The 27,867-nt window shown below is 34.1% G+C and overlaps 1 protein-coding gene across 1 annotated transcript; it reads left to right on the plus strand.

The window, feature by feature from the left end:
* Window positions 1-18,312: 18,312 nt before the first annotated feature.
* LOC132631123 (uncharacterized) lies at window positions 18,313-19,739 on the plus strand. Its single transcript, XM_060346726.1, has 3 exons — window positions 18,313-18,650; window positions 18,803-18,980; window positions 19,101-19,739. Exons 1-3 carry the CDS (start codon window positions 18,313-18,315, stop codon window positions 19,737-19,739), a joined length of 1,155 nt encoding a protein of 384 aa, XP_060202709.1.
* Window positions 19,740-27,867: the final 8,128 nt, after the last annotated feature.

A 27,867-nucleotide genomic window follows, 5' to 3' on the forward strand; every position in this document is an offset into this window, starting at 1 on the left:
CATTGCATCTCATTGCATTGCATCCCACATCATTGCATGGTACATTTTCTCATTAGATACTTGGCTGATGACTTAATTCTATTGTTGTTTAATTGTAAGGCTAATTATTTGGAACCTCGGTGCACTTGAGGGTTAGAGACCACATTTAGGCTTATGATCTAAGTATTATTGAGACTTACCGTGTCGTATGTTGTTGTGAACTGTTATATGAACATGCTTGTGACTGTACTTGATCGATTATAGGCTCTACTTGTTAATTTCTATTTGTTTATATGCATTATCTAATCGTTGTCGGTCTATGATACCTGCGAGTACGTGTGTTTGTACTCATACGACTCTTGCTGCATTCCTTTTCGGGCTACCGGGTTGGTTCACGTTAATGTTCGTGGCCTCGTTACTGATTCCGAGGCATTCATCAGAGACTTTTGGGTGAGCTACTAGAGGGTCCTGCAGCCCGATATCCCTTCTTAAGCTTTTGTTTAGTTCTTATCCATAGACAAGTGTATTCAGTATTGAGTTTGTAACTATTTTCAATGTATATGTTTCTCATTTAGAAGCTCTTGTACACGTTAAGACCAGGTTTTGGAAAATTTATTTAATGGAGTTTTCTTCCGCACTTACTGCTGTTAGAATAACTGTTGATTTATGTTCCAGCGTATGTAAATTCCGTTTATGTTTATTAAATGAAATAAATGTTTCTGAGGATGATTCGCCTACCAGGGGATAGTGTAGGTGTCATCATGACCCCTGGTTTGGATTGTGACAATAACCTGAGGTCAATATGTGCATATTGTTATCTTACTTCAGTCAGTCTTCTGTCTAATGTACATCCCCAGTAACTGATACTGCAACTTTGACAATTGAGTCGATTTAGTTGCACTAACTATTTATTTTTGGAAAAAGGCGGGGCAGGTACTGCGGAAAGTGTTGTTCTGCACCAAATTCTCATTGGTTGCTATGTATTAGAGTGCATGGAATCATGTAAGATCTGCAACGACGTCTATGGAATATGAGGGTGGACGGTCTTTTGCCGCTATTTGTTCAGTTGGACTTTGTATATACCATGTTGGTTAATTGTTCATGCCTATAGAAAGTACTAATTTTTGTATTTGGTCTAAAATTTGTGGTTGCTGACTTGCTGAGTAGCCATGCCGTATTCAATTCTTGAGATGGTCCACGTCTCCACCGATTGAGGCATTAGAGTGACAATTTAGTTATGATGCTTAGAGTTTGGTTGCTTAAATTGGAGAATCAATCTCTGCATTATATTCAGCATAATCATGTACCTTGTCTGGTTGCTAGAATGAGAAGAGAATCAAAATCCTCCTTAAATTCAATAAAATTTGTACATCGGTTGGTAGAAATATATAATAATACATATATTAGCAGTGCAGGGATGAAACTATTTAAAGATAGAAGTGTTGTAAAAGTAAGTAGTTCTTTGTATAATAACAGATCTTTCATTATTAATCACTGCATAACAATAATTTCATTTTTAATAACCTTATAAATTATAGGATTCGGAGGTATGGATCCGAGTGCGAATACGGCTAAAAATGTATATTACGACATAAAAGTATATATTTCGATTAATTAAAGTTATTGAACTAAAACTAATGAGACTTCATAAACATTAATATATATATACAAAAAGCAAACCAACTATTCAATTAGCTGATACTTCTCGTTCATAGAATGTGATCAAAACATCCAAGGTACGTTGATCAAATCCAGTATGGATCCCACACTCATATTCATGTTGTATCAACACGAGTGCGGCAGGGATTTTGAAGAGCCCCCGTAATGACAATTTGTAGGTCAGACGTTGCTGCAGTTGTTGATGTGCTGTAAGCCCGTCAACCGGTTAAAACCGGTAACCAGAACTGGTGGAACCGGTTTACCGGTTTCGGTCAACCGTTTAATACATACCGGTCCAGTTTCAATTTTTTTGGGATCGGAACCGGACCGGTTAAACCGGTAAAACCGGCCAGATTTTTTTTTTTTTTTAAAATGTAGTCGTTGGGACATTGGGCTGGACCGTTGGCCAATGGTCCATTTGCAAAAATGTCATTGCCAAACGGCTCCAAACTCCTCTTTTGGCCCCCCCAACCCCCCAAACTTTTTTTTAACACTTTAACCCATCCCCCACCCCTATATAAACCCTCTCCATTTCCATTTTAATTCACACCAATTCACTCTCTCTTTCTCTCAATCTCTCAATTATAGTTACTTTGCAACAATTAGCCACTTTAAATTTCTCTCAATTAAATATTATAAAGTCTTTTTCTAATTTCAATTATTAATTTTGCAATTATAATATTGTTGATGGAGTTGGTGATTTTGCAACAATCCGAAGTAGCTTTGGTGGATTTGCAATTCTAGCCGCCTTCACTTTGTTGGAAATTAGTCCGGAAATTTGGTACCTTCGTTCCAACTCTATCTTTATTTTTCGCTATTTAATTTACGAAATTTAATTTGTTGCAATTTATTTTCTTGTGATTTATTTGAATATGATTTAAATTAATTCTATTTAATAATGGCGAAGAGATTTAGACGTGGTGCCGGTAGTAGTGGTATTGTTAGGGGTGGGTTTAATGAGGAAACATTTGTGAACGAAACACCTAATTTAGGTATTGATGTTGGTGGAAATAATCCACTTTTAGATCATGAGGCAATGCAACAACATTATACCGACAATTTTAATGAAATTGATGATGATGATGAAACACAAGCCCCCGAAAATCCCATAGGAGATACAGGTCTTGCACAATCACATACACAAGACAAACCGCCTAGAACTCGTAAGCCAACCGCTAAAATTTGAAAATTTATGACTAAGGACAAGGAAAGCCAAACAGCTAAATATATCATATGTGGACAAGTATTTGCTTTTAGGCAAGGATCTAGTAAGGATGGTGGAACGAGTACACTAAATAATCATATGAGACTTAAACATATGGATGTTTGGGGAGAGCAAACGGGTTCAAATGTGGGGGGTATTCAAATGACGATAGACCACGAACCGGTAAATTTTTTAAGTATGATAAGAAAAAAGGGCGTGCAGAAATAGCTTTAATAGTAGCTTATGATTGTTTGCCATTTTCCTTTCCTTTGAGTTTGGGGTTTGTTACTTACATTCAATGTTGTTATAATCCGTTATTTGAGGGTATTCCTAGAAGTACTTGTAGAGCGGATATTATAGATTTGTATAAAAAATATAGATTTTATTTGCGTCATGTATTTAATTCTTTAAATTGTAATGTTTCTCTTATCGCCGATTTGGGTTTTAGTCTTAACAAGTTAGATTTTTTTGCTATTACATGACATTGGATTGATGATAATTGGGTTATGCAAAAAAGAATTATAGTTTTTTTATATGATGAAGGGAAAGGTCGTCACGATGGAAAAATTTTAGCAGATTCAATGTCTACTATATGAGATTTTTTAACATTTATAGAAAAACACTTTGTATTGCTTTAGATAATGCTTCTAATAATACAAAGGCGGTTAGTCTTTTAAAAAGGAAATTAAACCCTCCGCTAAAAAATATTTTTCATCTGAGATGTAGTTTTTACATTTTAAACTTAATTGTTAAAGATGGTCTTGAGTGTTTTGAAGATTCTATTCAAAAAGTTAGAAATGCGGTTGCGTTTCTTTTTTGTAATGCTAATAGAGCAAAACTGAGAGATTTTAAGAATTCTTGTGTGGAAAATAGCCTTAGACCTAGGAAAATTCAAGTAGAAGTTGAGACTAGGTGGAACTAAACTTACATTATGTTACAACAAGCATATGAGTATAGGATTCCCATACAAAAAGTTCACAACAAATATAATATTAATAATGATGATTGGTTAAATATTACGGATTGGGAAGATGTTAAGGAATGTGTTGAACTCTTACAAATTTTTTATAATGCAACTCTTGTTTTTTCTAGACAATTTTATCCCACGGTAACCGGAATTTTAACCTACTTAGCGGAAATAGCTAGAGTTTTACAAGAGTATAAATATAAATCCGATTATCAAGCTACTATTTTTAATATGACAACAAAATTTAAGAAGTATTTTTTTTCCATCCCAACTTTATTTATATTGGGTTCTCTTTTAAATCCTTGTTTAAAAATGTCTTATACTGAGCATTGGTTAATCAAATTTATTCATTTTTAGAAATTGAAGAGGGAGTTGAACCATCTTTAGCTGAAGCCGAGCTCGCTATTGATGCCGAGTTTAGAAAAGTTTTTAGTCATTATTCTAATTTGGAAGAAAATGCTACACCCGTTGCTCCACGCCCTACTACTTCTCAAAGTAGCAAAAAGGGCTTGTCGAGTTTGTCGCATTTAAAAGTTTTACATTCACATCCAACTCCTTCTTGTAATGCAAACTTTGATGAATATTACCTTTATTTGATGCAGCCAAATGTGGATATCAAGGAACTAGATGATTTGGACGTCTTAGCATGGTGGAAGCAATACAAGGCAAGTCATCCGATACTTTCAAGAATGGCTCGAGATATCCTTACGGTTCAAATATCAACCGTGGCTTCGGAGAGTGCATTTAGCCAAGGAAGACAACAAATTGGAGATCATAAACACTCATTATCCGGATTTAGCTTGCAAGTACTAGTGTGCATTCGCGATTGGATTAGATCGAAGCGACGCAACCAAAACTTAGAAGCGGTGGAAGGCGAAGAGGAAGAGATTGAAGATTTGATAGCAAGTGGAGCGGACCAAATGGAAGACTTTGAAGATATCTCCATGACCGAATATGATATGGGGGAAATTAACCAAATGGTTGACAATTGGTGATTTTATTATTCTACTATTTCTTTGCAACTCATGTATTATTTGCAAGTTATATAAAAAAAACTACAACTTGCAAATAAATGTTATCCATGAATGAATAAAATATATGGCTCATTGAGATTTCTTCTATTTACTTGTGTTCATATTTTTACTTATATTAAGTTAGGAATATACCTAAAATATACTAAGAATATACTTATAATATACATCTACTTAAATTAAAAACTAGAAAGTTATATACTTGAAAAATAACTAAAATATACTAAGAATATACTTATAATATAAATATACTTAATTTATAAAATACGAATTTATGAACTTAGAAAAAACTTAAGCTATAAATAACTTAAGTTATAATATATAAGTTATAAGTATACATATAACTTAAACATATATATATATATATAAAAACAAAAAAAAGAGGTTTTGGACAGTTTCGAACCGGACCGGTCCGGTTTCCATTTTAAAACCGATAAATCGGAACCGGTGGTCCATTCCGATTTTTAAACCGGAAACCGACTAGTTTATTAACCGGTTACCGATCCGGTTCAAACCGTATAACAGGCTTAATGTGCTGTGAGGTCTGGACCTCTGATTTGGGCGCCACCCCACCGACCCAAGCGTCCAGGCTGTCATCTATTTTTTTTCTTCAATATTCATCTTTTACCTTTTAACAATTTCTCCATAAAATTTATGTTGGATGTCCTTAGAGTTTTTAGACTGGCTTCGTCTTCTAATATTGTAGAGTGATATTAAGATTTAGAAGCTTAGATGGTCAGTCAATTTTGGGTAATTAGCCATTATATTCACTCAATTTTGTTGTCTTTCAAAAGTCACTCAATTTTGCCTAGTTAGCTTTTATGATAATTTTAGCCAGAAATATAATATCTGCTATCTATTTAATGATGTGGCAGCTATTCTTAAAAAATATTTAAGAAAATTAATCAATATCTAAATTATTTAGGATCCAAATTCTTCATAATTAGTGCATATAATACAAAATTTTACAATATTATTGATCATTAATACATAAAAATATTGAACATATAAATATATAAAAATTAGATCAAAAAACCAACTTAAACACAATATTTGAAAACCATACTAGCTAAGTAAACTAATTAATTAGTGCATATAATACTAAATTTTAGAATATTATTTATCATTAATACATAAAAATAATGAATATAAATATATACTTATACGAGATGTATCAAGTAATATTGTAAAACATAATAATAAAGAATTTATTTTAAGAATACAAAATTCTATTAAATTAAACAACTGAACGGACAAACCCAATTAGCTGGAAATGTCATTAGCATTTTAGTGGAAGAAGTAAAGAATATCAAATAGATGCAGAATTACATTTGAAATCTCCAATTAAGCATTGAAACTCCAACTTTTAAAGTTTTACGGTAAGTTTCAATGTTGGAGTTTTTAAAGATAAGTATATATTTATACGTTCATTATTTTTATGTATTAAATGTGAATAATATTCTAAAATATAATATTATATGCACTAATTAATTAGTTTACTTAACTAGTATAGTTTAATATTGTGTTTCAATCTACATTCTTATATGTTTATTATTTTTATGTATTAATGATGAATAATATTTTAAAATTTAGTATTAAATGCACTAATTATGATGAATTAGATCCTAAATAAATTTAAATATTAATTTTAATTTCTTAAAATACTTTTTTTTCTAAAATTTTATAACTGTCACGTCATTAAATAGATATAAAAAATTATATCCAAGCTTCTAACTTTGATATCAACTTGGCTTTTCTCTCATCATAAAGGGTTGAAAGCCTAAATTTACTGTATTTCATCCTTGTGCCGAAAGGAAATTCAGTGAAAGAATGACGTGGTAAGTTTATTTATACTCCCTCCGTTTCAATTTATGTGAACCCATTTGACTGGGCACGGAGTTTAAGAAAGAAGAGAAGACTTTTAAACTTGTGGTGTTAAATGAGTCATATATGGTTTGTGTGACTATAAATCATTTCATAAAGGTAAATTATTTTCAATTATAGAAAGATGTCATTCTTTTTGGCACAGACTAATAAGAAAATAGGTTCACATAAATTGAAACAGAGGAGTATAATTTTTTTAAAAGAGATTTAGCAAACAAACTCTAAATTAGACAAAGACCGTTTCTGTTCAAATTCCTTTCGAAAGCAATTGGTTGTTGTATAACAATTAAGAAAAAAAGAGGAGGAAGAAGAGTATACATACTTTCCTCTAAAGTTTGTCAACATTGATCATAATTCTAATAACGTGAAGAAATTGAATATAGCTTAGATAATAGGAGTAAAAATTGGATACAATTTAACCAAACTGGTTCTGTTCTTGTGTTGTTAACTTCAAATCGGCAAACCCCCCCGCCCATGCTACTCTCACCCCCACCCACCTGGATTCCTCATTGTTTTGTAGGGTTCTAAGTAATTCTAGTCCTGGATGGGGTGAGATAGTGGCAGAACTAGAATTATTATCAAGGGATATCAAAATGTGAAAAAGTAAATATACCAAAAAAATTAAGAAGACTCAATACATAGCATATATACATAAAAGAAAAAATTACCTATCTATAGAGTGTAATTTTTCAGCAGACACTCCTTGAATACATATGGGTCCGCTCTGTGAGGTTGGGTACCTCCTCATTTAATATGAATTAGTGTTATGTCATTTCAGATTAACCATAGAAAGTGGCACTCTCATATGCGAGGAACGTTAGTCTGCGATTGAAGGATCTTTTTAGCTAAAACATTAATTACGAGAGATTGAGAGAGATATGTCAACATAGACTTTCAACAATTGCCACGCTAGTTTTGTTTATACAAATCAAGTTTGCTTCTTCAACTGAACAAGCCAATAAAGGGCAAAAAGTAAAAAGAAAAAGAAAAAAAGGATGATCACATTAATTATTCTTTTTAACAATAGATAAGTCACATGGCAAATGATTAATTGACAATTTAAGAATTCTATCCAAAAAAGAGGAGTTGGGAAGCAGAAAGACACCATTACCCAGAATAATAATGCAGTGGTCCAATTATTAAATCGTACAGCCCTCTGTGGACTACTTTGGTCCGTGGAACGTATGGACCGTCCAGACTCCAGAGAGTAAATACTTACATAGTTGTTGCATTGGCAGCTCAACCCCGAGGCCCAAAAAATTACGTGGCTCACTACTATAGGATCAATGTTACTACCATTACCTACATTATTAAATGTTAGACACCCAATTTTGACTCTCTGTATTTAAAAATTAATTTCTTTAGGCTTCCCAGTCATTAAATAGCACAATATACTGTTTTTATACATTTTTTAACTTTAATATAATTTATTGATGATTGTCCTTATTTTTAAATAATAGGAATTTTTATCAATTTATTTTCATTTTAAATAATTATTTTGTTACAGTCGTTTGTATATAAACAACATGCTAATACAGTTTTACTTCAATTAATTAGCAAGTCTCCTTAATTCAAATCACATTTTTTACTTTATTCACGAAATTACCTTAAATATATTTTTATACTTTATTATTTTTAGTTACAGTCTATTATTACATGGAAGTCGGAGGAACTAATTTTAAACACAGATAAGATTTAGCACATGGTTTTGAGAAGCCATGGTTTTGTGGCCCATGGTTTTGGCACATGAGTTTGGATAAAAAGTGGTTTATCTTTGCCTATATAAAGGAGGACTTCCTCTCTCATTTTTCTCATCACTTGCACACTACCTCACACACATTTTTCTTCTCTCTACACTCTCTAGATTTTCTTTCTATAGGAAGACTACCAAGGCTAACACTTTCTTCCTCTTTTTATATATTTTTTAAATTGTCTTTATATTTCATTCATACATTGCTTCTTTACTTATTCATATATATTATCTTTACATTTATTTACTTGCATTGTCTTTATATTTTTTTTATATACATTGCTTTTATATTTATTTATCTATATTATTTTTACATTTATTTATATACACTGTGTCTTTAAATTTCTTCATATATTGTTTCTATATTGTTGTATTCTCTATACATTTTTCTTTACATTTTACATACATTTTCCTTACACTCTCTACACTTTTCCTTTATATTATCTTACATCTATCTATTCTTTTATATATTTTTTATTCAAATACGTTATATACATATACATATACATATTTACATTACTTAATTACTAAGAAAAGAGGAGAGAAACTTTTCGTTAAAAGGAATGCACTTATTGTCTCTACATTTTTTATGCATTATCTTTTGCTATATTGTCTCTACAAATTTATTTATTTTCAATACATGTATACACTGTTAAGTATTTTCTTTACACTTTTGTCAATACCATCACACTACATGCTTATTTTTTTCTATATATTTTGCTATTTACATTTACTCTACATCGGCTATACATCATATTTATATTTACCTATATTTCCATTTGTATTCTTATGTTCTTCTTACATACATCATTCACCTATACATTTGTTACATTACATACACTACACTAATCGTAGGGGCAAATCAAGTTTCATCATTCTTTTGTCAAATCACTTTTTCAAAAAAACTTTATGTCAAATCATTTTTAATAACTTTTTGTCAAACTACTTTTTCAAGGACTTTGATCACATTATTTTTTCAAAGAATCTTTATCAAATCACTTTTTAAAGACTTTATGTCACATACCTTACTTTTTGACTTTTTCAATTTTTTTTAACTAATACTTTTTCTTTCATCTTGCAATTTATTACAAATACTACACTTTTGGCCGATGAAGAAATTTCCGTCGATTTCCAAGGCCTCTCATGTACAAAAGACGGGTTTTTATTTTAAGTTTATTTATCATTTCTTTAATTCATTAGATAGTTATTTATTCTCTTACTAACACTTTTACTAAGTGTTTATACAGGTACCCGGAGATACATCCGAAGACGACACTCAGAAGGAACTCGAAGACTTCATCGAATCACTGTTTGTATTTACTTTTCGCATTTTTTTATAACTGTACAAAACATAAACTCATCGTATAGTGAAAACTTTATTTTTGGAATGACGGGTTGATATATTTATTTACTTGTCGCCTTGTTTGCTGAACTTAAAATTGTCATTCGCTTTAGGAAAGACTTAGGTCGTCAATACTTTCATAACTGTATTAAATTGACTTGGTATAAATACTTTGTTAAATAAATTCACACTTTTGACGTTTAGGCAAAATATACTAGTCCATCCTTTATTTTATATTATTTATACACTCTTAATACAACTTACATTTTATATTGTTTCGTGTACACTAATACATATTTTAATTAAGTTAAATTCACATTTTGACGCTAGGCAAATATTAAGTCTTCTATTCACAAATCTTTTATTCTTTAGAGGCATTACACATTTTCACTAATTTTTTATCCACAAACCCTTATACTTATTTTTTACCAATACTTTTTACAATTATTTTGTTCCTTATTCTTTTGATAGGAGATTCATTAAACAAACACTCTTTTTAACTAAACGGTAGAAAGAAGTCAAATAGACTTTACTTTTCTGAATAATTTTGCTATATAAACACTTTACACCAATGAATATTCGTAGATTATTTTTTACATTCTTTATGGACTAATATACCTAGTTATACAATTCTTTAGACATTTTATGTTCAATATACACTCTTTTATTCTTGAAAATACATTATTTATTTATTTATTTAATATCAATACATTCTTACATAGACGCACATTCTTTATATCGTTGATATATTTATTTTTTACATAGTCTTACATTTTTTTTATATTCTTAATATAGTTACACATTCTTTACACTAACATATATATACACTCTTTCTACTAACAGATATACTTTTATACTTACGAGGTACATTCTCTTTATACTCTTTTATATATTCTTTTTTACTATACATTCTTTATGAATACCTGATACTTGATATAAATACATTTTTATACACTGTATATACATAGTATATTATCACTTAGTGTAACTTTTCATGAAGTCATAACATTTTGAAAACAGGTAATAATAATGATAAACAGATAGATAATCCCCCTCTAGTGTTCAGTTAAACTAAGTTTAAGGACTGTCTTCGGATAGGCTCTGAGGGATGCTTAATACTTTCCCCTCGGGGTAAATAAAACCCTTATCTAGAATCTCATAGGTTTCGTGGACTGAAATGGAGTAGACACACAAATACATATAGGTTTCCTGATTTTCCTAAAAAATAAGGTGGTGACTCTAACCCTTTTAAAAGCAGTTAGAAGAACCGTGAAGTTGCAACCTATCTTGAACCCGTTCAAAATAGGGCGTAACATTAAATGGGGAAAATGACCTAATAATACTACTTAAGATTCTATATTACAAAATATAAGAATATTTTTTCTTATTTACAAAACATACCAACAAAATTATAAAATATATAAGATTTGGGCTTAATGGAATACTCATGATTTTGGGCTTTTATTTAGGAATAGAATCTGATTTTTAAATGTGGCTTAATTTTAGGATACTTACCAATCAGATTCTTCTTCTTTTCAAAACGATCTCTCTCTCTCTCTCTCTCTCTCTCTCTCTCTCTCTCTCTCTCTTCAGCAAATGCTGATAGATTATGTATACATTAATAATAGAAAAAGCTTTTGATTACTGACCTGTATATTAAATATATATAAAAGTTGGCCTGTATCGTTTTGAGAAATATATGATCACCGTGCGTATGAAATCTGTATAAATTATATATACTGTAATTCTTAAAAATGGTAAAAACTAATATATGTATGAAATTTGTATTAATAAGATATATGTCATTTTTGAGATATATGTGATCACAATGTGTATGAAATGTGAATAAATTCGATATAAATTAGTCTTAAAATGTGTATGAAATGCGTAAGGAATCTGGTTTGTATCAATTACAAAATTTAATATATATATATATATATATATATATATATATATATATATATATATATATATATATATATATATATATATATATATATATATATATATATATATATAAAATAAATTAATATGATATATGTCATTTTTGAGATATATGTGGTCACAATGTGTATGAAATGCGAATAACTCCATGCATATACTAGAAATATAAATTATATATCTATTACTAATTATACCGGTAATATTTTAAGTATAATAATAATAATATACACATCTAATTTATATTACTGGGTATACCAATAGTATTATGAGTATAATTATACCAATACTATTATGAGTATAATAATGTATATTAATGATTATACCAGTAATATATGAGTATAATTATAATAACGTATATTATAAATTATATACATTTTGAGCAAAAAAAGCTCTCTTCTCTCTCCATGCAAACCCTAAAAGAGAGTAAACCCTAATCTATTAACCATGGCCGTCGGCGGCCAGCCACCATTGGTGGTTAGTTCCCTACCTTCAACTACTCACTACCCACCTTTACCTTCCAACCCATTGGTGGCTGGTTCCCTACCTTCAACTACTCACTACCCACCTTTACCTTCCAACCCTTCCACTAGTGGAGCAATTACTATTGATGAATCTGCAGTGAAAACCCTAAGATATGCTGAAGTTCTAAACCCTAATCATGCAACCATGCTGACGCCAATATGTGATGTTGAACCAATTCCAATGAAGCCCGTGAAGATTGTTGATGGAATACATATGATTAAATGGACGGAGGAAGAGGTTCTACGCATGAACAAAATTGAAAAACTCTCATATGCAGTGATAGGAAAATTTTCTTATAATCTGCCTGATTTGGAAGACTTGAGAATCCAAATTCCTAAACAATGTGGCATCAAATGAGATTGTCGTATTGGATTTTTCAGGCATAGACACGTCCTTATGAGATTGGAGAACTTAGAAGACTTCCTTAAAATGACTTCAAAGGCTTCACATTATGTTAAGTGTAAGGATGGCTACTCTTACCAAATGCGTACGTTAATTTATGATCCCATGTTCAAAATTGATGAGGAGACGACTAAGGCTATAGCTTGGATATATTTTCCGTACTTGTTACCTACTTATTATGTAAAGGAGGCTCTTTTCTCTTTAGCTTCAGCAGTAGGTCAACCAATGCAGTTGGACATGGCAACCACTAACAAAAATAGACCTAGTTGTGCTAGGGTTAAAGTTTTAGTTAATCTTGTTGCTAAGCTACCAGAGTTTGTAAGCATGGAAATCAAGGATGAGAATTCTGAACAAGTTAGACAAGTGGATGTTAAGATACAATATGAGGTACTGCCAAAGTATTAATGTAAGAAATGCAAGCTTCAGGGTCATGATGAGATTGGTTGTAGGATATTGCATCCAGAATTGAGGTTTGAGGCTGCTGAGACTTCTGAAAATGAGGTTGTGAATGATGCTGGTAAGAAGAAGGAGGAGGGGGTGAAGAAGGTTGTTCCACAGGTGGTGAAACAACCTTCTACAGGTTGGAACTATAGGAAATTCCCTACTAAAACTCTTGCTAGTGGATTGGTAGTGGGAAATCCTGGAACTTTTAATGTGGTTGCAGATAGAAGAAATATGGATATGGTAATAAATCTGTCAATAATGAAGTTCATGTGGAAAACAAATTTGCTGCACTTGAGATTGAAGAAGTGGTTGATAATGGGAAAGATGGGCCTTTAATATCTGATGATGCAAGTCCTAGTGCACCAAAAGTAGTTGATAGTGCTGAAGGGAAATCAGGGAGAATAAGGATTCTAAAGCTGTGATTGATAATATGATAATGGAAGAAAACTCTACTTCTTTGCAGACAAATTTGGTATCTGTGGGAACTTCTGAGGAGATGTCAAAAGTGATATGTAATGAAGATTCTTCTACAGGCAAGTTAGAAATAGTAGATCCTACTACTACTGTTCATGAACTTAATGTTGAAGACCATATTGTGGACACTGTAGTGGATATTGTGGTAAATCTAGAGGAGGATTTTGTGGCTATTCCAGAGACTCCAGCAGTTGTGAGTCATGGAGTGGATCATGTGGAAGTTGATGATCCTGGTGATAATGTAGAAGTTGATAATGAGGAAAAAAAGGCTAAGGTGGATTATGAGGTAAAAAAGGCTTCTTTATTTGCTTCCAAATGGGGTGATAATGTAGAAGTTGATGATCCTGGTGGAGGACTGGATGGGGAATTGGTGAACTCACAGTCATTACCTTTAATTGAGAAGGGGATGGTTAAATCAATGGATATAGTAACCAGTTCTATGACAATTCAACCTTTGCAAATATTGAGTAAGGACTCTCCTATGAGAAGGCTACATGAGATTGTTTCTCACCAAGTAGGAGGGTCAGAAATCAGTAACTTAGATGGACAGGAGAAGGAGATCAGTAATATTGAAGATAGTGAGGAATCTCTGGAGGCTAATTTAGCTCATATAAGTAGACAGGTTGGTTTATCTCTGAAATCAGCATTGAAGAATGGCAAAAAGGGAAAGAAGGGAAGCCATATGGAAGGTCAACATCTAACTAGGGATGTGCCAAAGAGAGCTGCAGCTTTGAAAGTCTCTTTTAAATGATAGTAAAAGCTTTGATATGGAACATCAGATCAGTAAGGACTCAACAGGCTTTTCATAGGCTACAGATGTTACATAGACATCACAATTTTGTATTGATAGCTTTGATGGAACCTTTCCAACAAGCTAGATATATACATAATTATAAAAGAAGATTGGGAATGCATAGTGCAGGTGCAAACTGCAATGGGAAGATTTGGTTCTTTGTTAATGATAATGTGGATATACAGATTGTATCAGATACAGAACATGAGATTACTTTGATGTTATTTTTGCAGGAGCACAACAGACATATGATTTCTACACTAGTATATGCTAAATGTGATGCCCTTGAGAGGTTATAATTATGGGATAGTATTTATCATTTGTCTGCTAACATAGACATACCTTGGATGGTAGGAGGAGATTTTAATGTGTTACTGAATGAGGAATAGAAAATTGGTGGTACTCCTATTGTCCCTCAAGATTATGAAGACTTTGCCTTCTGCATAAATTCTTGTGAGCTGGAGGAAACTACTTTCAAAGGTAGTCCATTTACATAGTATTATGAGAGGGCTGGAAATGACTGCATATTTGAGAGGTTGGATAGAATGGTAGTCAACTCATATATGCAGGATTGGTTTGGAAGTATTGAGGTGGAACACTTGTCTAGGACTGGATCTGACCATGCTCATTTATCTATCACCTTGGGTACTGATATTCCAAACTTCATCAAGCCTTTCAGGTTTCTGAAGTTTTGGACTGATCATGAAGATTTTCAGGATATTGTTAAAGATAATTGTCCTGGGGACAGTGAGGGTGATCTTTTTTTGAATTTCAAGAAGAAGATTAAACAAGTTAAAGGGGCACTATCAACTTGGAGTAAGGTGGTTTTTGGTGACATATTCAAACAACTCATCATAAGGGAAGAGATTGTGAGGGTGAAAGAACAGTTGTTTGAAGAAGATCCTTCATGGGTGAATAGATGCATTCTGCAGCTAGCATAAGCAGAAATGAAGAAATATCTACATTTTGAGAAAATTTTGGAAACAAAAATCTTCCTCAACCTGGTTTGCTGAGGGTGATAGAAACACAAAGTTCTTCCATAGTATTGTCAATGGTAGAAGAAAAAGGCTACAACTGAAGAGAATCCAAGATGATGATGGTGTTTGGCTTGAGAATGAGGAAGGAATTGCTCAAGGTGCAATGCAGTTTTTTCAGGATCAGTTTACTCAAAAAGTTTGTAGTTCAGACTTTTCTATGATAAATATTGTGCTCAGATTAGTTACTGATGAATACAATGAAATGTTGTGTGCCCTTCCCACAGAAAATAAAGCTAAAAAGGCAGCTTTTGATTTAAAAGGTGAGAGTGCTTGTGGTCCAGATGGATTATCAGGCAGTTTTTATCAGGCTTGCTGGAATATAGTTGGGATAGATGTCTATAAAGTAGTGAAGGCAATCTATGAAGGTCATACTCTTCTTAAGTCTGTCACTCACACAAATTTGGTGCTCCTTCCTAAGAAGGAGGTGGTTCAGCAGTTCACTGATTTGAGGCCTATAAGTTTGAGTAACTTTGTCAATAAAGTTATTTCTAGAGTTGTGCATGGGAGGCTAGACAAGATCTTACATGAGATGATTTCTCCTAACCAGTCTGGGTTTGTGAAGAATAGAAGTATCATTGAGAATGTTCTACTTACTCAAGAAATTGTGACTGATATTAGGAAAAGAGGCAAACCTGCTAATGTGATCATCAAGCTAGACATGGCTAAAGCCTATGATAGAGTGTCATGGCAGTTTTAAACAAAGTTTTGGAAAGGATGAGATTTGATGGAGCATTTGTGGATCAGATATGGAGATTGCTAGCTAACAACTGGTACTCAGTTCTGTTAAATGGCTAGTCTTATGGTTTCTTTCACTCAACTAGAGGAGTGAAACAAGGTGATCCTTTATCACCTGCATTGTTTGTTCTAGTTGCAGAGGTGCTATCAAGAGCTCTTAACACTTTATTTGGCCATGAACAATACAAAGGGTATGGTATGCCTAAATGAAGTGCCAACTTAAACCATCTTGCATATGCAGATGACACCATTATCTTTACCTCAGTAGATAAGGTATCATTGGAGATGATCATGACAATCTTGAGGAAGTATGAAGATGTTTCAGGACAGAAAATCCACAGAAACAAGAGTTGTTTCTATTTGCATCAGAAAGTTTCAGCTGCTTTATGTCATGAGGGGGAGTAGATGATAAGTTGGTATTTTACCAAATTATTTCTTCTTTAAAGCTTAGACTTTTGCAATGTTTGATTGAAAAAATAGTGTATTTAATGTCGTTTACTTCCATTTTATAGGTTTATGTGATTTAGAAGTGATCGGAAGAAACCAAGCGAAAACAAAGTCAAAAAGAGGCCAAATTGGACAAAAACTGCACAGTTTTGCAAAACTGTCAAAAGTGGACAGTTTTGCAAAAACGGGATAGAACTGAAAAAAACGGGCAGAACTGCAAAAACTGAAAGTTGGGGCATATTTTGTCATTTTTTGGACTTGGAAAAATTGAGGAGCTACAAAAGAGAGGCTTGGGGCAAAACATTTTCATCTTTGGCCATTTGTCTTACAAGCTTGGAGGCTAGGGTTTTTCTACACCATTGGAGGCGAAGATTGGAAGCACTTCAATGAGATATTTCTTAATCCTTTCTTCAATTCCTTGTTTTGTATTGAATATTTAAGTGTGTAGTATTTCATTTCTATACTTGAATCTTGTTTATGAAAATATTCTTGATTAAAGTTTGGTTTGAAACTCTTGTTATGCTTATGTATTGAATGATTTTTATTCCTAATGAAGTGAGTTATTGTTTCTTTAATTAATCTCGTTCTTGAATGTTTCCAAAGGGATTATCTAAACCTAGGACTCACCCATTTACTTAGATTGAGCTCGGAAGAGGAAATCTAGGTTGGGAAAGATTAGTTAACAAGGATTTGGGTCATTAAACCCATCTAATAACTTGAGCTCGGAAGAGGATAGTTACTTGATGTTAAATTGATCGTGCCTAATATCACACTCTAAGGCTTGGAAAATCTTAGAGTGAAATTCATTGATTTGGTTGGAAGACTTTCAATGAGATTTTAGAAATTATTATCTATTAACATAAACCCGCTCTTAGTTGTAAAATCATGAAATACATTGGATCGTTACTTGAGTGTAATTTCCTTTGTATCCAAACTTGTGGCCATTGATCATTTTACTTGCTTTCTAGGTTAGTTTACATTTTTGTATTAGTTAGAATTTTCTCCAAAAACCAAAATTATCCATCGTTTGGCTTTAGCTTAGTTGGTGAAAGTTCCTTACTTTCTTAATCGCCTAGCATATTGTTCCCTGTGGGATCGACCCCGACTCATAGTTGGGTAAAATATATTGCATACGACCGTGTATGCTTTCTCTTTGAGGAGTGCATTTGGACGTTATCAGTAGACTACAGGGTTCACTAGAGGAGTCTTCCCATTTATGTAATTAGGCTGTCCAATATTTCATACTAGAAAGAAGAAGGTGTACTTTAATGAGTTGATCAAGAAGGTTAAAAACAAGCTGCAGAATTGGAAGGGCAGGCTCCTTTCTTTTGGTGGTAAGGCATTCTTAATCACTAGTGTACTTCAAAGTATGCCTCTATATCTGCTATCAGCCATGAGACCTACTAAATACACTTTGAATGAGTTACACAAAATCTTTGCAAGATTTTTCTGGAGCAATAAAGAAGAATGAAAAAGTAGACATTGGTCAGCTTGGTTAAAAGTGTGTGTGCCAAAGAATGAAGGAGGCCTGGGGTTTAGATCCTTATTTGATATCTCTGGTGCTCTTTTTTCTAAGTTATCCATGATGGGTTTAGAACCACATGCACATTTTGGTCTACCTATTTGTGGAATAAGTATTGTAAAAGACATATTACAACTCTAATGCAGTGAAGAGGTGGCTCACAATTATGGAAAAAGATGTTAGAAGCTAGAGATGTGATTGAAAAGGATATATGGTGGGAGACAAGAAATGGTTCAGCTAACTTCTGGTATGATAATTGGACAAAGCTAGGTCCAATAGCTGATTTGATGCTTACAAACTTTCCCGTTGATGAAACCATTCAGTATGTGGAAGACATGATGATAAATGGACAGTGGAATCTCTCTAAGCTTCAGCGAACTGTGCCAGAGGATTTAGTAGAACACATCACACATAGCTTCAATAGAGATACAATTGATCAATCTATAGACAAGGCCTGGTGGATGCTTAATGCAAATGGTAAATTCACAGTTTCAAGTGCTTGGGAAAAGATCAGGCAAAAAAAGAAGGTAAGCTGGTTTATCATCAGATGTAGACCAAAGGGTTGCAGTTCAAAATTGCATTTCTTTTGTGGAGAGTATGGAAATAAAAGCTGCCAGTGGATGATGTTTTTACAAGAATGGGGATATCCATAGTATCTATTTGTAGGTGTTGCTCACAACCACAACAAGAAACGTTGGAACATATATTCCTAACAGGAGACTATGCAGCAGCAATGTGGAAAGTTTTTACAGATGCAGCTGGTATTCAAGGACCTTTTGTGCAGGTGAAACAGGCAGTGAAAAAATGGTGGGATGCCAAATGCTCAGCCAAGTTGAAACCTCTTGTATAGGCTGCACCAGCTATCATACTATGACAACTTTAGAAGAAAAGGAATACAGTAGTGCATGGGGGGACAATGTGTAAGGCTAAGGTACTCTATGATATCAACATGAATTTTGTGCAGCTGGGAAAAATCAAATATCCTTGGATGAAAGATATTCTAGGCTCTTGGCCTCATCTGGTTAATTACTTAGAAAGCTACAAGCCACAGATCAGCTATATACTGGTGCACTGGTCTAGTCCCCTACAGGGTTGGTACAAGTGTAATAGTGATGGAGCATCTAAAGGAAATCCTGGCCCCATCTCAGCAGCCTTTTGTGTTAGAGACAGTCTTAGAGATTTTATATATGCCAGCACAAGGAGAGTGGGGGATACAAGCTGTCTAGTTGCAGAAGCTAAGGCAATGTATGATGGTTTGGTTTATTGTGTAACTAACCAGCTATTGCCTCTTTATTTTGAGTCTGATTCTTTGAGCTTAGTGAAAATGGTGGAAGGTGAATGGGATGTGCCATGGTCTATAAGTTTAGAGGTTTATAACATTATTGAATGGAGAAGGAAAGGAGTAATCCATATTGGGTATGTAATGAGGGAAGGAAATCAGCTTGCAGACTTTCTAACTAACCATATCTTTAGTTTTGCAGGTACATTATGCTTTGAAAACTTTATGGAGTTACCAGCAGCTGCAAAAAGGCTGGTAAACATTGACAAAATGCAGATGCCATCTTTCAGATTCAAGCCAGTGTTTGCCAGAGAGCTTGACTGAGGTGCTAAACACAGCAGCAACATAGTTGAGCTTCATATGCAGGTCTATAATTACTAAACTAGAAGGGCTGAATATGTTCAACTATTCTACAGCAGCAGATTTGAGTTGCCAAGATTCCATCAGCATGAAGTTTTTCACTACAGCAGAATGAACAACTGAGTATAATCAAGTCACAACATGCACAAGTTCAAGTTTGAAGGATTCTTCTATTGGTTATGATTTCATAGCACCTGGTGAGAGCTTCGAGGTTGCTTGAGTGAAATCAAACCAGAAATTTGGACAGTTTGTAGTTAAACTAGAGTTAATGCTTTGGTTGTTTATTTCACTTCATAAACACTTTTGGCCTTATTTTGTTTTATTTCTCTGTACACTCTTTTTATCAATAAATTCACAACTAGTATCATGCTAGTTGTTTTTCTTAAAAAAAAACATTTTGAGCATAATAATATATATTACTAATTATACAAGTAATTATACCAGTTATATGATGAGTGTAATAATGTATATTACTAGTTAGATTTGTTTATGTACCAATCTCTATAGTGTTACCAGTTATTTATCCAAGTGTGCATCATTATCCAAATATTCTTTTTTTTTAATTAAATTTAGCCATCATGGCAATTTTATTGATTAATAAATAAAAAAAAAGTTCAAACAAACATAAATGAAAAAGTCTAAAAATAGAGCTAAAAAGTAAATGGAAAAAGCAAAAAGCAAATAACAGAAAGCATAAATGTAAAAATTGAAACGTGTCATAACATTTGCCCTTTCATTTCTAGAAAAATTCGGATCTCCCATCTCCGATCGAACTCCGACCATCTTCATCATCGTCGATCGACAGTAAAGAGGCGAAATTCTTCTTCTTTCTTGTCTCTTATATTCGATCTGATCCTGAAATTCTTGTTTCCGATCATCCATATCCCCAATTTTGTTGAGCACCAATTGGATCCGTATAAAGAAAACGAAGATCGATTGTAATACCGGATGGTCTGGCAACCGGTATGTCTTCTTCACTTCTTGCATTTCTTGTATCCAGATATGTTGGCATGCTATGTCACAGAATCTAATCATGACGTATTGTATGTATTTGAAATTGATCTTTGCTTTTCTCTTTTCCTCTAGTTGCACTTGTTTGTTTTAATTGTTATATGTTGTTCTAAACCTCAAAGCTGGGCATTGATGTTTGTCTAGATTGATTAATTTCTTTCCTTGTGTTGGAAGCTCTGAAAATGATCTAACAATTACCAATCCATTGTCTTCCAATGCCTGATTAGCCATGTAGTCTGCAATAGCATTACCTTCTCTGTATATGTGTATGAGTTTTACTTCACGACATTGCATTAGCTTTCATGTATCTTCTACTATTGTGATGATTTTCCATGGTATCTGCTATAACCTCTCCAAAATGTGCTTCATTACCAATGAGCCAGTCTCTACTATCACCCTGTCCATGCCTGCTGTGATACAATGATAAATTTCTTCCTTTATGGCTATTGCTTCAGCTTCCATATTTGTTGTTTCATGAATTTCCTTGGCTTCTGCATATTCTAGATCTCCTTTATGATTTCTAATACAAAAACCATAGGAACTTCTCCCCGGATTACCTCTACTTGCCAAATCTGTATTAAATTTAAACCATCCCTCGGGAGGAGGATTCCACTGAACCTTCTTTACCTGCAACTTCGGTTTGAATCTTTCCAGAAACATGACTAGATCTGGCCATGTGGTTGTCCTGTTGTTTATCTTTTTGTATTTTATCCGTGCAAACTTCTGAATATGTGTTGTGATTTGATGCTGCATTCTTTGTAAACTCATTGTTCCTCCGTGTCTTAATTTGTTTCTTCTATCCCATATTTTCCACATGATAATTGCTGGAAGTTCCCTGACAATAGGTTTCAGTATAGATTTGCAGGGGGATTTCCAACACTGAATAATAACTTGAGATAGTTGTTGTCCATCCATAGTGATACCTGTACAAGTAACAAACATTCTCCACAGCTTTGTAGCTGTAGAAGAAGTTAGAAAAATATGAGACATAGTCTTCTGTTTGGGATTAAGACAACACCAACCCCAAGATGCTGCTTGAATTCCCAGTCTACTTAGTGCATCATCAGTATGAAGTTTGAATTTCCATGCTCTCCATAACACAAAGGAGAGGAAGATGCTTTGGCCACATGAACTTGAATATATCTTATTTCTCCTCCCTGTGTCTAATATATTCCCATGCACTCTTTACATTGAATTTTCCATTATTCTCCAGCATCCACCAGGTTCTATCAAGGTCTGAATTCTGTTAAGGAGGTGGTATAACACCAACAATGTGTTGTACTATTTCTTCTGGCAATTGTGTTCTAAGTTTCTGCACATTCCAGTCATTATTGTTAGAGAATTCCTTTACCTCAATTTCCTCTATGTCAATAGCTTCTGGTATAATATAGTATAAAGCTCCCAATGTTGTCCAGTTATCAAACCAAAAGCTAGAGTCTCCTTGGTTTACTTACCACCAAATTTGATGTTCCACCAATTCCCTAACTATAACCATTTTCTTCCATAACACAGTTTTACACCCCGTAGTTTCGTATGTGGAAATTTATGGGTGTTGGACGTTCTAAGTATGGATACTGGAGTTCCCTTCAAGAATATATGATATTATACGAAGTAATCCTATGGTCATGACGGTTTACGTTCATATAATAAGCTATGGGAAACTCCGGGACCAACCAAATCGAAGAAAATAAATTTGTCAAAAATTTGGAAAAGGTTGACAGAATTTTAGGTAAACTTTGGAGGGGTATATCTCCTAGTATATTAAGAGTTTTAACGCATTTCACAATCCTAAAATGAAGTTCGTCGAGTCTAGTTTCCAGCACAACAAACCGCTCGTTGATACAATATCGGAGTAGAGAATTATGGACGTTACAAGTTAGGCTGACAGAATAGAAACGCGTGCTACAGTACTGCTACAGTACCAACATGCTACAGTACTGATACAGTGACCCCCCGGATTTGGCATCTTATAAGAGGCTCATTTTTCAGCCCAACACTTCTCAAAATTTCCCAAATTCTCTAGAATAATCCTCCAACTTCCGTCTATAGAATTTTAGCGCAAATTAAGCGAAATCCCCGAATTTAAGTTCAGACAATGCATAGCTGCGATTATAATATCGTATTGCGGCGAAACTTGGCTTGGATTCAAGGTGATAATCGAAGATATTACAATTCTAGCAAGTGAAAGGTATGAATCTTTCCTTATTAGTATTGATTTAAGCTTATTTACGGAGGAAAAGTTACTAAATGAGCGTACAATGAATTTATGGGTCGAGAAATTGGATAAAACATCGCAACATCGCATGGGATGTTTTATGGAATATTTTGGTATTGATGATGATGTTGTTAATGTTGGTGTTGTTGTAGTTGTTGTTTTGTTGGTATTGTGATTTCGGGCTAGGCAAATAAACAGGGGAGGTGCTGCCCGAATTTCGGCAGATTCTAAATGGATTTAAATTGAAGTTCTAAGACAAGTGTGTGATGGTGAACCTAAAAATAGTATGAATGGTTTTATATGTAGATTTCAAGACAGGAGGTAGGTTGGAAAGTCGAGAAGCGAGCTTGTAGGTATGTTAAGGTTCGTCCCTTTCTTTCAAAGGCATGATTCCTAAGTTATGATCCCATATATGTTTTTATAACCTCCTTGTTTTCAAAAGCTAGAAGTTCATGACTCTTAAAGCTTCTTAAGATGCTAAGGATGAGATATTTTCTATGATGAACATAATGATGATGATTTTAATTCTAGATCTGAAGTTATGACTTGAGGGCATTATGAGATTATTGAGTCATTCCATGAATCCCTTGATCTTACTTATTATTATTGATGGTCTCACCTCATGTTACTCGTTCCTTCGAGGTGAGATATAGCGAAGATAATGATTCTATTTTCAGTGCTACCTAAGTTCACGATTCTCGAGACTCCCGTGACATTATCGATTTCATCATATGATGGTTAATTCTTCAAGGAATGATATAGTGACGATGGTAATGCTAATGATGACGTTGATTTCATTTATGTATTTTTATGTGTATGTATGTATGCATTGCATCCCACTGATCAGCTGGGAATAATACCGTGCCTACATGGTCGGGCAAGATAATACCGCCTATATGGCCGGGCAAGATAATACCGAGCCTATATGGTCGGGAAAGATAACACTGCGCCTATATGGCCGGGCAAGGTAACACCGCGCCCATATAGCCGGGCAAGATAACATTGCGCCTTAATGGCCGGGCAAGATGCTATATATATTACCGTGCCTTAATGGCCGGGCAAGATGCTATATATATTACCGTGCCTTAATGGCCGGGCAAGATGCTATATATATTATCGCGCCTTAACGGCCGGACAAGATATTATATATGGATATGTGTGGAAAAGTTTTTTTTAAAAGCTAAGCATGCACGACATTCGCCTTAAAAGGGCATTCAGAGGCGTAGATTGATCTCTTTTATATTACTTTTTCTTTATACATTTATTATATTATTTTCCATGTTCGGTATCTCTATGTTACTATTCATGCCTTACATACTCAGTACATTGCTCGTACTGACGTCCCTTCTTGTGGACGCTGCGTTCATGCCCGTAGGTGTAGATAGACGAGACGAGGACCTTTCATCATAGGGTGCCTTCAGGTACTGGTCTCGAGTGGTGGCTCCACTTCTTCCTGGAGCATTGTCGAGTCTGAGTTGCATACGTTTTTTTGTGACAAGAGGGTATGTCGGGGGCCCTGTCCCGACTTATATACTTCAGTCATGTTCATAGAGGCTTTGCAGACAGTTCCTGTGTACAGCTTAGTCATAGCGTGACAGTAGTAATGTCGGCATCATGGGTACATTGTACATATATTTATACATGATATGATGTTCATATTTAGCCCTTAGCCTTATTTGTTTTCATTAGAGACATAGAGAACACAAGTTATAAGTTGGTTCGCTTGGTTTCCGTAAGGTGTCGGGTGCCAATCACGCCTTACTAAGGGTGGGGTGTGACACACAGAGGCCCCTTTACTATGAGCAAGAATAGGATGAACTTTCTTGCAATATTTATTCCACATGTAAGAACTCCAGAGTGAGGGTTTGGTTCTAAAGTTCCACCATAGTTTGCATAGTAAAGCATTGGATACATCAAATATAGATCTAAATCCCAAACCACCATTCTGTCTGGGCAAACACATGCTATCCAAATTGACCCAATGTCTTCTTTTATTATCTATGTCATTGCCCCAAAATTTTTTTGCACAAATCCTGTGAATCTGTCTAATTACTCCTATAGGAGGACTCATAGCAGATAATAAATGAACGGGCATACTTTGAAGAACATGTGTAATTAGGACAGCACTACCCCCAAAGGATAGCATTTTACCTTGCGAAGATTGAACCTTTTTGGAAATCTTCTTAATCACTGCATCATAGTAAGAGATCTTGTTTTCTACTATAGAAAATAGGACACCCAAGATATGTGAAAGGAAACATCCCTTGTTTAAACTTTGTGATTCTTTCTATCCTACCAGCTATGCTTCACGGAACTTTATGATGGATGAAAAAGGCAGATTTATCAACATTGATAAGTTGTCCAGAAGTGGTTTCATACTTCTTTAACACTACCATAATTAACTTTAGAGAGTCATTTTCAGCTGAAGTGAATAGAATAGTGTCATCTGCATATGACAGGTGATTAAAAATAAGACTCCATTTAGGCATGCCAAATCCAATGAAGTTATTCTTCTCATGAAAAGCATTTAAGCTCCTCGTAAGGGCTTCAGAAGCCAGGATAAACAATGTAGGAGATAGAGAGTCTCCTTGTTTAACCCCCCTGGAAGACTTGAAAAAACCTTGGGCTTGACCATTAATAAGAATTGAATACCAATTGTTAGACACCAATCTATAGACCATGTCAATCAACCCTTCACAGAATCTGAACTTCCTCAGTACTTTAGTTAAAAATAACCAAGACACTCTATCATAAGCCTTTGCCATGTCTAGCTTGATGACCACATTAGCAGATTTAGTCCTTAACCTAATATCTCTGATAACTTCTTGAGTTAATAGAACATTATCAACAATGCTCCCATGTTTGATGAAACTTGCCCCGTTGACATATATAAGATTAGGAATAATACCTGCAAGTCTGTTATGAAGTACTTTGGATATGATTTTGTTGATTATATTGCTAAGACTGATAGGCCTTAAATCAGAGAATGTGTTCACTTGTTCTTTCTTTGGTAGCAGTACTAAATATGTATGAGTAACAAACTTTGGTAGCTCCATTCCAACAAAGAAACCTCTGCGCATCAAAATGATATCCTCCTTAACTATCTCCTAACATGTTTGAAAAAACAGTCCAGTGAAACCATTAGGGCCACTTGAACTTTCCCCATTAAGCCCAAAAACTGCTTCTTTCACTTCTTCCTCTTTTGGTAGAATCATTAAATTCAAATTTTGCTCCTCACTGATTAATGATGGTATGTCTTTCAAAAGGTCAAAATCATCAGGGATTCTTTCCTCTGAAAACTGTCTCCTGAAGAATCTGATAGCAACATTGGAAATATCTTCTGTGGTATGAACCCAGTCCCCATCTTTATTTTGAATTTTGGAGATCTTTAGTTTTTTCCTCCTTCCATTCACATAAGAGTGATTTTTTTTTTTTTGTATTTTTGTCCCCATCTTGAAACCATTTCATTCCAGCTTTTTGCCTCCAATATTCCTCTTCTAAATGTAGGTATTTGCTAAGATCTGCTTGAACTCTATGCAATCTTTCTCTATTATCTGGAGAAGGGTCAATTTCAAATTTTGTTTCATGTATCTGAATTATTTCTTCCAAAGTTGCCACTTGTTGAAAAATATTGTCATAAGTATCCTTTCTCCATTATCTCAAAACCTGTCTAATCTTCTTCAATTTATAGTGAAGTAACCAAAAAGGATTACCCAAGAAATCAGCCTTCCAATTTTGTTTAACTACCTCCAAAAAAGTTTCATGTTTCACCCAAAAATTCAGGAACATGAAAGGTTTAACCACTATTTCAGTTCCCAGTGTAGTTTCCAACTGAAGAGGTGAATGGTCAGATCCCTTTTGTGACGAGATGATGAACTGTCATGTCAGGGAACTTATCTAGAAATAATTGATTACCCAGTAGACCGTCAAGTCTTTTAAATATGCATACATCTCCAGTTCTTCCATTCCACCAGGTGTATGTACTTCTCACATACCCTAAATCTTGTAACCCATTTTGTCTGATGAATTGAACAAAATCTTCCATTTCCTGATATAACAATGGCAACCCTCCAAGTTTCTCTTCTTCAGAAGTTATCACATTGAAATCACCTCCAATTAACCATGGTATATTACTATTCTCCACTGTCTGTGACAGAGATTCCTAGAGTTCTTTTCCTGTTACACTGTCCCATGATGCATAAATAATAGAAAGCAAACATTCCTCCCCTAGTTCATGAAACAGTATTTTCACAGTGAGATGTTGGGCATGGTCACACACCAATGTTCCTTGCACCTCTTCAGATAAAAAAAGCCATATTTTACCAGAACAATTTTCCATTGTTGTATGTGTTGACACCCAATTTTGTCCCTCCTTTATTCCAATTTATTTCCTTGGGCTTCTCAATTTAGTGACGAGCTAAACAATTTATTTTCACTATTATTTTTTCACTATTTTACTATCACCATTACTAGCATTTACTTTATCACAAATTTCAAAATGGTTCGTCATCATTTCGTTTGCGGATTTTGTACTCGTTAAACTAATTATAAGTCAATACCTTATTAAGTCCTTTATTTTCTACATACTAATCACTAATTGTCATCACATAATATATAATTTAATCACGTAGAAGTTGTAGAAGTTAACTACTAAGAAGCCCAAAAGGAATTAAATTAAAGGAAGAAAAAAGGCCAGGCAATTCGGAACAAATTGAGCCCAATCATGGCCCAAACGAAACACTTTCATCAGCAGCCCATTACCCATTACAACTCACCCGATCCAGCCCACTATTTTTTACCCGATCCGGCCCATTTCTGTATGTCATCATCTAACCCTACCCTCTTCATCAAAACAAACCAGCCGCA

Source organism: Lycium barbarum, chromosome 3 (assembly GCF_019175385.1).
Source record: "Lycium barbarum isolate Lr01 chromosome 3, ASM1917538v2, whole genome shotgun sequence".
NCBI classification, from domain to species: Eukaryota; Viridiplantae; Streptophyta; class Magnoliopsida; order Solanales; family Solanaceae; genus Lycium; species Lycium barbarum.